Raw genomic sequence first — 12541 nt, 5'->3', positions numbered from 1 at the left:
ATGCCACCTCCAGGTCCGACCGCCCGAGCTCCCCGCTTGCCCCACCTACTTGGAGGGAGACCTCCTTCACCAAGTGTCTCTTGTTGGGGTCCTCAAAGGGCAGGTGGTTGTTAGGGAGACCATCGGGCACCAGCCTGCCCAGCAAGCTGCCCTTTTCTCGGATCCTCTTGGTCAGCGCGCGAGTGTCCACTCCTGCAAGCGCAAAGGGCCAGTGAGGGCCAGGAGACAGGCTCATCTGCATGTGCGTCCCTCGCAGCCCCCGCCGGACTTAGCGGGAGAACCGAGGCCCGCCCCACAAACACGCCCCACATAGCGGCCACGTTCGTCCCCCAAGTGGCAGCGAACATCTCGTCACACTTCTGCTTCCAGGGGTTTCTGACCGGGCGGCAGCTGTGGGGGCAAATTCTCCCCACCCCGTGGCAGAACACAGAATCATAGAATGGCAGGGTGAGAAGATTCCACCTGAACATTAGGAAGAACTTCCTGACAGTAAGAGCTGTTCGGCAGTGGAATTTGCTCCCAAGGAGTGTGGGGGAGTCTCCTTCTTTGGAGGTCTTTAAGGAGAGGCTTGACAGGCATATGTCAGGAATGCTTTGATGGTGTTTCCCGCTTGGCAGGGGGTTGGACTGGATGGCCCTTGTGGTCTCTTCCAACTCTAGGATTCAATGATTCTATGAGAAGGGACCCCAGGGGTCATCAAGTCCAGCCCCTGCAGGGCCAGTAATCACAACTAAAGCGCTCCTGGCGGATCAGGTCTGCCTAAAAACCTCTAAGAAAGGAGAGTCTGCCATCGGACAAGGGAGCCTCTGACGCTGCCAAACAGACAATTATTCCTAGTGTTGAGCCAGAATCTTCTTTCTTGCCATTTCAATCGGTTGGTTTTGGCCCCACCGAGTGGAGCATCAGAAAACAAGCTTGCCCCGTTCTCCACGGAGGGAATCCACAATGGACTGTACGTTTTGGAATGAGAGGCCCCCGTCTGCTCCCTCCCAGAATCCCAAATGTGAGGGAAACACATGAGTATTTGTCACAAGGACTCCTGGGGGGTGTCTATAACCCCCCCCTCCCCATTTCTGCATTTTCCACCTACAGGACTCTATAATGGAGGCCACATCTTGCACATGGGAAACTGAGGCCAAGAGCACAGCCTGGGCAGGACCAACCCCTGCGGGTGCAGCAGAAAGAGGGCACCAACAGGCTCAGCCCTCTGCCCCCCTCCTGCTGCCCCCCCCAGGGCCTTCCCGCCGGGCCCTCGGCTTACCTTCCAGGCCAGGAATCCCCTTTTCCTGCAGCCAGCGGTCAAGCGAGGTTGTGGCGCTCCAGTGGCTGGGGTTTCGGGAACACTCGCCGACGATGAGGGCTGATACGTGGATGGAGCTGGACTCAAACCACTAGGAGGAGGAAGAAGAAGGGGAGAGGGGATCAGGGCCAGCATCCCACCACCGCAGTCTTCAATAATGTAAGCAGTGCCGGCTGGATCCGTCCAGGTGGGGCCCATCTAGTCCAGCACCCAGATGTCCTTAGTGGGAAACCAGAAAGCAGGATCGGAGCACAAGAGCAGCTCTCCCACAGTTTTCGGATGTGGGGCTGCCTCCAACTGTGGAGACTGAGCATCGTCATCTTGGCTGGCAGCCCTGGAGAGCCCACCATGAATTTGTCTCATCCTCTTTCAAAGCCATCTAGCTTGCCGGCCACCATTGCCTCCTGTGGGAGGGAGTTCCACAGTTTAACTACATCATCGTCATCATCATTATTATTATTAGAATTTATATACATGCCCCATACCTGGGGGTCTCGTGGTGGATCACAGAATAAAACCACAAAAGACATAATCAAAATAAAAACAACAACCAACCTAATAACCCCCCCCCCCAGAAAAGAGCCACATTTTAAAAGGGCATAGGATGCCAATCAGATCACCCAAAGGCCTGGTTAAAAAGGAAGATTTTTGCCTGGCACCTGAAGGCGCCAGGCGAACTTCCCCGGGGAGAGCATTCTACAGATGAGGAGCCAATGCAGAGAAGACCCCGTTCTCGTGTTGCCGCCCTCCAGACCTCTCGAGAAGGAGGCACACAAAGGAGGGCCTCAGAAGGTGATCTCGGGGTCCGGGTCGGTTCATATGGGAACAGGCGGTCCTTGAAACATGGCGCTCCTGAGCCATTTAAGGCTTTATAGGTCAAAACCGGCACTTTGAATTGGGCCCGGAAACTAATCGGTAGCCAGTGCAGTCAGAGCAGGGTCGGTGTGAGATGCTCAAAGCGACTTGCTGGCCGCTGAATTCTGCACCAGCTGGAGTTTCCAAACCGTCTTCAGAGGCAGCCCTGTGTGTAACGCATTGCAGGAATCTAACGTGGAGGTTGCCAGAGTATAGACAACAGAGTCCAGACAGGGGCTTAAGAGCTGAGCCACGAGTTGAAGCTGATGGAAGGCACTCCCGGGCCACATGCATGTTGGGGATCCCTCCTCCCCCACTTGATGCAGGAGGGGGGCTGTGAGAGAGTGGGGTGCGCCCCACAGAGAGGCCCAACTGGGACCCACGTCGTTCTATTTGCAGAAGCAGGGAATTAGGAATTACCATTTCAGTCCTGCAAGATTGTTCCTTAGCTCCCTGTATGAACCCCGGTGATCCGATCAAGGTTTTTTTCAAACAAATTTAATTTACGACTTCTCTAAATACAGGCACAGGCTGGATTCCAAAGGACTAGCGCTTGACCTTTCCGACAGCCACAAGAACCCTCAACGACCAGCTTATTCTCAGGACTGGATGTGGCTCGTATGTCCTTTATAACGGCCTTTGCTGAGAAGCCAGCCGCTCATCCCTATAGATGACAAGCTATGGGAAACAGAACCTGGAGGGCATCTCTGACTGCTTACTCACCCGGCTGAGCCCGTACGGACCCTCCTCTTCCGGCGGGACCCCATAATTTCCGACAAGGGGGTAGGTCAGCACCAAGATCTGCGATTTGTAGGAGGGGTCCGTCAGCGCTTCGAGGTAGCCCACCATGCCTGTCTGGAAGACTGCAGAGAGGAGGCCTGGTCAGCCCCGCAAGGCCCTGGGCAAGGGGCCAGCCCCCCCCCCGCCCCAGGAGCAAGCGCTGTGCCCTCCCGCATCCTGCCCTGACCCGTGTGGGGTTGCCGGCCACACCCCCAGGCACCTGGCCAAAGCCACTTCAAGGGGCTGGCGGGCGATCAGAGGGAATCGAGCTGCGCCATCGGCACCCCCCCCTTGCAGGCCTGACCCTCCAGGGGGTCTCAGAGAAAGCCGAGATGCAGCGCCCCTGGACCCAGACCTCCCTGCCCCCCTCCCCACATTCTCTGGGGCTGCACTTCTCTCGGTCCTGCCTGCCCATCCTGCCGCCACCCCATCCCTTCTCAGGTGACGGGTAATTAGAAGTGCGCCAGAAGACGCTCAGGTATCAGGTGCCGCTGCCCCTGCAGGAGGGAAGGGGGGAACCGCAGCACCCCAGGGCCCACTTCTGGGGAGCCCCCCCCAGGGCTAATTGAGAGGGCACCCGAGGAGGAGGGCTGCCTGGCCTGCCCCTCAGCCTCAAAGGGGGCGTCACATGCAGACCGTGATCCATTTGTTGGCATTGAGTAAGTCTCATGACTTGTTCTAGGTTGATCAGGCCCAGATCACAGAATTGCAGAGCTGGAAGGGGTCCTCAGGGGTCACCTAGCCCAGTGGTCCTCAACCTTGGGCCTCTAGATGTTTTTTGGCCTACAACTCCCATGATCCCTAGCTAGCAGGCCCAGTGGTCAGGGATGATGGGAATTGTAGTCTCAAAACATCTGGAGGCCCAAGGTTGAGGACCACTGGGCTAGCCCACTGTTTCCCAAACTTGGGTCTCTGGCTGCTTTTGGACTACAATTCCCATCATCCTTGACCACTAGTCTTGCTAGCTAGGGATGATGGGCGTTGTAGTCCAACAACAGCTGGAGACCCAAGGTTGGGGAACACTGATCTTTATTCTAGCCCATTGCAGAGCTCTGTCTCAGCTCTGAGCTGCACATCAGTCTCACTGTTTTTTGGGGGGGGGGGTGTCTCATTTTGTTTCCATGCCCTGTCATTTTACTCTTACTGGAATTAGCCAGAGGTCTCTGTGGGGCCCCGAGAGTCTTGCCCCCCCCCTTTTATCCCGGATTCTTTCTGCAACACAAAGCAAAGCTGCAGAAGCCTGCTGAGCACCGGGTCCCGGACCTAGAGAGGGACCCCCGATCGCCCCCCCCCCGAGGAAAGAGAAGCCCCCCCCCCGCCCACGTGGAAGCAGCAGGCTCTGGGGGGCGGGGCAGCCGCGGACCCAGATGGTGGCGGAGGGGGAAAGGGGGAGGGGCCGCCTTTGTCGCTCCCCCGCACCAGCCCCCCCCACCTGATCCCCCCCCCACTCACCCACTTCCCCGGCGGCGGCGACCTTGGCGGCTCCGAAGGGGCGCCCGCGCACCACCGTCCCATCTTCCAGCACCAGGCTGCCCATCGCGGCGCCGGGCACGTGGGCGCGCCCGCCGGCTGGACGGAGAGGCGGCGGCGGCGGCGGCGGCGAGCAGGGAGCAGGAGCGAGCGGGCGAGGAGGCGGCGGCGCGCGGAGCGGGGAAGGAGGGCAGGATCGCCGCCGGCGGGAGGCGGGAGGCGTCGGGGCCGGCCTGGCGCGGAGCGGAGAGGAGCGGAGCGGGCAGACAAGGCGGAGAAGAGGCGGAGCCGCAGCCGGAGAGGAAATGACCCGCCGAGGGGGCGGGAGCCAAGCGGAGCCGCGGGCGCTTTGCTGGGGGTCGCCTGCTCTCCTCCCAGGAGGAGGGGGGGAGGCCTCGATCCCTGCCCCACCCCCAGGATCTACAGCTGGGGGGTCTCCACGCCCCCCCCCAGCCCATCGGCTCTTCCTGCATTGCTTTCAATGGAGGGATCATGCAGCCTTTGCAACGTTGTCCATTGTGAAGTTTGCAGAGGAGGGCGACCCGCTGCCACGCCGGACAGAAGGCCGGCCCCTCTCGGCTTGCTGCCCCCTGTGCCCAGCCAGGCAAGCCTCAGAAATGCCATTTTGTGCAAGCAAAATTTCAAATGCACCCAGCTTTTTGGGGGGAGGAGGCAGCGAAAGGTTGCTGGCCCGCAGGAAGCCGGCAGTCCGTGCAAGGGAGCCGGCAGCTGGGCAGGGCTAGGGGGAGTCGGAATGCAACATCCTGGAGGGCGCCAGGTTGGCAGAGGCTGCTCGGACATCGCCCCAGACCCCGGGGCACGGGCGGGGAGCAGCAAATGCCTGGCGCCGCTGCACAGCCGCAGAGAACTCTGGCCATGCCCCGGTGCCCGTTGCCCCAGGCGCCTCTGGCAGCACGTGGCTCTCCTAGGCGTGTCTTTTCCGGGGAGTCCAGCAGGGGGCGATGCTCTGCCTCTGCAAGGTGCGCAGGTGCGGCTTAGGTAGGAGCAGTGCATTGTGGGAGCACGAAGCGGGGGGGGGGAGATTGAGGCTCATCCTGGGCAAATCTTCGGGCGCGGCAGCCAGCAGGGGGCGCTTTCCAGGAGGGGCAGCGCATGCGTAGAAGAGCCAGACAGGCTTGGCGCTACCTTTATATGTGGGGCACCCGAGGAGTGTGAACCTGGCAAGGAAAAGCCGATGATCCCCGCCCTGGCAGAGGCAGCCACCTTGAGCGTTTGACACTCAGCGGTTCCTGCATGGCGGGGGTTGGTCTAGATGACCCTCGGGTCCCATCCAACCCTACTGTTAGGGAATTTTATGGGGGGGCACCCAAACGAGGCTTCATTTGGGAATCAAGATTGGCACAAATGCCCTCAAGGGGACCCCGGTGTCTGATCCTACAACACCACTCTAGTATCGCACCGACACGAACCCCTCAAGATCAAGCCCTGTGTAATAAAGGCTCCCTTTCCTACCCTTTCTCTGTTGCCTGAGACTCTATGAAACCATATTTCTTTATGAATGAATACCGTGTATCTGTATTTCTAAATGAAACCCCCTTTTGCGACCCTGGCCAAGGGCTCTCAGGGATGCAGGGAACAGCCATAATCCTTTAAGCGAGAGGTCATGTAGCCAGGGTGGTGCTCCTCTGCATATCCATAATCCATTCAGGTACCATCTCCTGCCATTTCCGACCCTAGGCAATACACACACCTGGACCCATTGTTTTTCCCCGCCAGGTACTCAAGGATCCCCTCCCAGATACTTACTGGTACTTGCTTAACAATGTCCTGGGACATCGTGCATTGTTACCTGTGAGGGACGAGGGATACAGGGAAGTCCCTCCCATCTTAAGTTCCAGCCCATCCCCAAGCGCGGGAGAGAGTAAGGAGAGCTCTGCCTCCAGCGGAGAGTCAGGAAGTGGTGTCCGAGGCTCAGGCAAGGTTGTGGAGCCCAGGCCGCAGGTGGGACAGGAAGTAGGACGCACAGGGGGGAGGCCAATTCCCCCAACTCCCGAATTGCGACGCAAACGTAGGGGGAAGAGGTTGGGTCTGCCAAAGCTGTGGTGCTGGAAGAAAACGCGCCAATCGCCATTCGGGAGTTCAGACACCTCACCTTAAGGATGCATTTTTACTGCTCTGAACACTGTAAATAATCAGCACTTAATAAAAACCTTAAAAGACCATGCTGGAGTCGTTACTCTAGAGTAGCCATACCAGGCCCTCTGACAGCAACTCCCGAATCTTTTTTTGGCTACTTTGGAGTGCAGCGATGAGCGCTCAAGAGGCTGAGCATTGGAGGCTGGAGGCCGAAGCAGCGAAGCAGGAGCTGCAGAACCTCACAGCGCACGCACAGCAGCAATTGCATGCCGCTCAGGAGGAAGCGCGAGGGGCGCAGGAGGAGCTGAACAAGCTGGTGGACCAGGTGAGGACAAAAGAGGAGACTGAGAAACAGCTAAGGGTGATGGTTTTGGACCTACAGAAGAAGTTGGAAGAGGAGAAAGCCGCTAGAGGTGGGGGGGTGCCCCAGCCGCAGCTAGTCCAAGTGAGAAGGGGACAGAGCCTAGTCACCAAGTTTAGCGGCGACCCTAGGGAATACCTAGGATTCGAGACAGAAATAAATTATGCGCTGGAATTGCATGCAGCAGAATTCCCAGATGACGCGCACAGAGTCTCCTTTATCATAGAGCATTTGACGGGGGCCGCCCGAGAATGGGTAAGACCGCTCATCGCGCAAAAAAATCCTTGCATGAAGAACGCAAAATTATTTCTAGAAGCTTTAAAAATAATGTACGCTAGTGACAGTGAAATGGAGGCCACTAAAGAGGAGCTTCATAACTTAACACAAGGAAAATCGACAGTTAGGGACTACTGGGCGAGATTCACCATGCTGGTGCACAAACTGGGGTGGGATCTGCAAAGTGAGCCAGTGAAATCAGCCTTCTACATGGGTTTGCACGCAGACGTTAAGGATGAGCTGGCAAGAGGTCCCAAACCGCGAACTATGGATGAGTTAAGCAAAGCGGCGCTAGCGGTGGGGGTGAGACAGGAATCCAGATGGAATGACAAACAAGCGACGCGCGCAGCAAAACCTTGGTTCCCACGCTCCCAGGACAGACCACATCACCAAACCCCACCCCAGGGCCCGCCCCCACACCCGCCCAGGCCAAGCCCAGAGCCGGAACCGATGGAGATCGGAGGAGCGCGCGCGCGGGCTTTTCAAACCCCGGCGGCGCCAAGACGCAAGGAGGGAAGAGGCGGGAATTGCTTTCTCTGCAACTCCCCCCGGCATCGCGTCAGAGACTGCCCTCATCGCAGAGAGTGGCAAGGAAAGGCGGGAACGGTTGTACCTTCCCCAGCTGACGCAGCACCACAGCAGGGAAACGAGACAGCCTGGCTGCAGGAGACAAGGGGGAGCGGCCAGGCACAGTCAGCAGACAACAGCCCCCGCCCGCCCACCCGCACAGAGAGGAGCACAGCCAGCCCACCCCTCCCAGAGCAGGAGTGGTTCTAGAAGTCACGCTCACGCTCCCAAATGGCTATCCCCTGACAGTCCTCGCCTTAATTGACAGTGGTGCCTCAGCCAACTTCTTCTCGAGAAACTTTGCGGAAGAGCACCAGATCCAACTTCTGCAGCTGGATTTTCCCCTGCACGTGGCCACCATTGACGGCAGAGAGCTGCTGGGAGGGGCCATCACGCATCAAACCCCCCCCATGAGAATGACGGTGGGAAGGCACTCAGAGACACTGGCTTTCAACGTCACAACCATCTCAGACCCCCCCATCGTTTTGGGCATGAGCTGGCTGACGCGCCACGACCCCTCCATAAGTTGGCACCAGAGATGCATCACTTTTGGATCGGACTTTTGTCTGGAACATTGCATGCAGCACCAACCAGGGGAGGGGCCTCCGATAGCCACGGTGGCCACCATGCACGTCAAGGGGGGTGAGGCAATACCCAAGCCGTACTGGGACCTGCAGGAGGTCTTCAGCGAAGCGGAGTCCGACCACCTACCCCCACACAGGCCTTTTGACTGCCAGATCAACCTGGTGCCAGGGGCAACTATACCCCCAGCCAAGCTGTACGCCATGTCAGATCAGGAACTGGAGGATCTGCGCGCTTTCATCGACAAGAACCTCAAGCGGGGGTTCATCAGAGAAAGCAAGGCAGCAGGGGGCAGCCCGGTCTTCTGGGTGGACAAGAAAGACACGCAACAGCGCCGTCTGGTGGTGGATTTTAGACGGCTGAATTCGGTGACAGAGCCAATGGCTTTCCCCATGCCCAGAGTGGATGATCTCCTGACAGCGGCACGCAGGGGCAAGATCTTCACCAAGCTCGACCTAAGAGGGGCGTACAACTTGATTAGGATCCGGGAGGGTGATGAATGGAAAACCACGATGTTCACGCCTCTGGGCTCTTTTGAATATCTGGTGATGCCCTTCGGGTTGCAAGGGGGCTCAGCATGCTTCCAGGCCTTCATGCAAAACGTCCTGGGGTCCCTCCTCTTCAAGAACTGCTTGGTCTTTCTGGATGACATCCTTATCTACTCCAATGACCCAGTGCAGCATGTGAAGGATGTCAGGGAGGTGTTGCAGCGCCTGAAGGACAACCACCTGTATGTGAAGCTGGAGAAGTGCAAGTTTCACACCAAAGAAGTGGACTTCCTAGGCTACAAGCTGTCAGACAAGGGGCTGGCGATGGACAAGGACAAGGTGCAGGCCATCCTGGACTGGCACAGCCTCAGGACGCGCAAAGATGCCCAACGCCTACTAGGCTTCGCGAACTTCTACAGGAAGTTCATCAAGAACTTCTCTCGCGTCACGGCTCCTATCACCGACTGCCTGAGAGGCAAGCAGAAGTTCCGGTGGACACCAGAGGCGCAAGCAGCGTTCGAAAGCCTCAAGAGGGTATTCGCTTCAGACCAGCACCTGTTCCACGTGGTGCAGGATGCGCCCCTACGCCTGGAGACAGATGCTTCGGACAAGGCTCTGGGAGCGATTCTGTTGCAACTGGACGCCAACAGAGAGTGGAGACCCTGTGCCTTCTTCTCCAGGAAGCTGACCCAGCCGGAACGCAACTACACAGTGTTTGACAGGGAACTTCTCGCGATCCACGCTGCGTTCCAGCACTGGCGACACTTCCTGGTGGGCGCCAAGCACCCCATCCAGGTGTGCACAGACCACAAGAACCTGGAGTTCTGGAGAACTGCCAGGGTGCTCAACCAGCGGCAGATACGGTGGGCAGAGTTCTTCTCGAACTTCAACTTCTCCATCCACTACATCCCGGGGGAGCAGAACGTCAGGGCGGATGCCCTCTCCCGCAAGCCAGAGTACATGGAGGAGGAGTTGCCACCGGCACCCAGGCATATTTTCCCCCCATCAGCATGGTCCTGCGGAGCAACAGTGGTGAGCGAGGCAGAACTCACAGCACTGACAGCAGCTGATGAATTTGCCACCCGCATCTTCAGAGAACTGAGAGGGGGGGGGAGCAGGCCAAAGACTTTGAGGAAAGGAGGGGTTTGCTTTTTTACAAGGGAGCCCTGTACCTGCCAACCAAACAGCTGAGAGGTAAGGCCCTCAAGCAGATGCACGACAACCCAACGGCGGGTCATTTTGGAAGGGACAAAACCACTCACCTAGTCATGAGACACTTCTGGTGGCCAGGGGTGCGGGAGGATGTTCGGGATTATGTAAGGGGATGTGACACCTGCCAGCGAGCAAAGGTGGTCAGAGCGCCACCAGCTGGTTTGCTGGAGCCCTTAGCCACACCGCACAGGCCGTGGGAAGTAGTGTCCATGGACTTCATCACAGACCTGCCGTCGTCCAGGGGCAAGACCGCAGTGTTGGTGGTGGTGGACCTCATGTCCAAAATGTGCCATTTTATACCGTGTGCCAGGGCGGTCTCGGCAGAAGAGACGGCCAAACTGTTTGTTGACCACGTATTCAGACTGCATGGATTGCCTTTAAGGGTTATTTCGGATCGTGGCCGCCAATTTGTTTCCAGGTTCTGGCGGCGGCTCATGAACCTCCTGCAGGTGGAGGTCAGCTTGTCGACGGCTAGGCACCCGCAAACCAATGGACAGGCGGAGCGGGTCAACGCCATTCTGCAGCAGTACCTGAGATGTTACGTCAGCCAGAGGCAAACGGACTGGGTGGATCGCCTGCCACTGGCAGAATTTGCCTACAACAATGCGGTGCACGTCTCCACAGGGGTGTCGCCCTTTAAGGCCAACTACGGGCGCGACCTCAGATCTTTCCCGGAGAGGGAGGGGGAGGAGGAGGAAGAGGGCCCACAGGCAGAGGATTGGGCAGAGGACCTGGAGACGGTGCACCAGCAGCTCAGAGAACACTTGGAGAGGGCCAAGGAAGCGTACAAGAAGGGGGCAGATCGCCACAGGCGACCGGGAGAGGTCATCAGGGTGGGGGACAAGGTTTGGTTATCCTCGGAAGGTCTTCCCACCAGGGGGCGATGCAAGAAGTTAGCACCCAGGAGGCTGGGCCCCTTCACGGTCACGCAACAGGTCAACCCGGTAGCCTTCAGGCTAGCACTGCCGGAGGACATGAGAGTGCACCCAGTGTTTCATAGATCGCTGCTGTCGCCGTACAGGGAAAGTACCAGGTTCAGGGACAGCGATCAGCCTCCAGAGGGAGGGGGGGAGACGGGAGACGCCCGACAGCTCAATGAGGCAACTGAGATTTTAGACTCAAGGAGAGGGGTGAGAGGACTGGAGTACCTGATAGCATGGGAGGACACTCCGCCGTCCCACAATGAGTGGATACCGGCCACAGAAGTACCTGAGGAATTTTTAGTGGAAGAGTTCCACGCCCTGTTCCCCCACAGGCCCAAGCCCTGGCACATGGAAAGGGAGGGAGAGGGGGAGGGGCAGGAGGAAGGGATAGCAGGCAGCAGCTCTCCATGGAGATGGGAAGCGGAATTTGAGGACACGGAAGAAGAGGTGTGGGTTTCACCGAGGTCAACGACGTCAGAGGCAGGAGAGGACTGGCAGAACATTTTTACTCCCACCAGCTCTGACGCCACTGACTTCTTGGGATTCCCGTCTTCTCAGGGGGAAGGAGAAAGATCGCAGGATTGGGGGGAAATTTTTACACCCACAGGCTCGGATGCCACAGACTTCTTGGGGTTTCACTCGTCCCCAGCAAGCGGAGAGCCACTAGGAAGGGGGGGAGAGGAGCCTGGGAGGGGGATGGATGTGAGGGACGAGGGATACAGGGAAGTCCCTCCCATCTTAAGTTCCAGCCCATCCCCAAGCGCGGGAGAGAGTAAGGAGAGCTCTGCCTCCAGCGGAGAGTCAGGAAGTGGTGTCCGAGGCTCAGGCAAGGTTGTGGAGCCCAGGCCGCAGGTGGGACAGGAAGTAGGACGCACAGGGGGGAGGCCAATTCCCCCAACTCCCGAATTGCGACGCAAACGTAGGGGGAAGAGGTTGGGTCTGCCAAAGCTGTGGTGCTGGAAGAAAACGCGCCAATCGCCATTCGGGAGTTCAGACACCTCACCTTAAGGATGCATTTTTACTGCTCTGAACACTGTAAATAATCAGCACTTAATAAAAACCTTAAAAGACCATGCTGGAGTCGTTACTCTAGAGTAGCCATACCAGGCCCTCTGACATTACCTTATGCTAATCCTGTTTACCTCCTGTTTACCTGTATGCTAATGCCCCTTGCCCCTTCCCCTTTTCTGACTTTTACCCTGTCACAAGTGATGTATGTATGATGCTTTCGATGTGCATTATGGGATGGTGGTGGGAACTTTTAAAAGTTCTTGCAGCCCTGTTCACGGTGTTCAGTCTGGCATTGAACCTGCTGCGCAGTAATAAACCTTGCTGTTTGCTCCGGATCGTGGCTGGACTCCTTCCTTTTATACTCCGCAACGACCACAGGCCCTTGCCTGATGAGCTGGGTGGCTGAGCATTCTCGCACCCAAATTTTTGCCCTAACACTACAAATCTATGGTGTGTATGGAGAATGTCCAAGCATTGAACCGGAGACTGTGAAACTGAAACTCACAAGTATTTTCACAGCAAGAATTTTGTGTTGTTCGCCAAAGGCTCCTGAGGCTGTTTCAAGAGGAAACACTTGAGGAAATTAAACGGTAAGAAAAGCCTTCTGGATCAGACCAAT

At 57.6% G+C, this 12541-nt stretch overlaps 1 protein-coding gene across 1 annotated transcript in view; it reads right to left on the bottom strand.

Annotated features, from left to right (window-relative positions):
- The window catches only part of CAD (carbamoyl-phosphate synthetase 2, aspartate transcarbamylase, and dihydroorotase), a 44128-nt gene extending 39436 nt beyond the window's left edge, over window positions 1-4692 (bottom strand). Inside the window, exons 1-4 of the mRNA XM_060273243.1 lie at window positions 4388-4692; window positions 2879-3018; window positions 1262-1391; window positions 50-192 (exon numbers count right to left, since the gene is read on the bottom strand). Of these exons, the coding sequence (XP_060129226.1) occupies window positions 50-192; window positions 1262-1391; window positions 2879-3018; window positions 4388-4472 (498 nt within the window). The 5' untranslated portion in view covers window positions 4473-4692. The remainder of the gene's footprint in view (window positions 1-49; window positions 193-1261; window positions 1392-2878; window positions 3019-4387) is intronic.
- Between the last annotated feature and the right edge of the window lie 7849 nt (window positions 4693-12541).

This window comes from Zootoca vivipara, chromosome 3 (assembly GCF_963506605.1).
Source record: "Zootoca vivipara chromosome 3, rZooViv1.1, whole genome shotgun sequence".
Classification (NCBI taxonomy): domain Eukaryota; kingdom Metazoa; phylum Chordata; class Lepidosauria; order Squamata; family Lacertidae; genus Zootoca; species Zootoca vivipara.
Note: the sequence above shows the minus strand (reverse complement) of the source record. Positions and strands in the feature narration are given on the sequence as shown.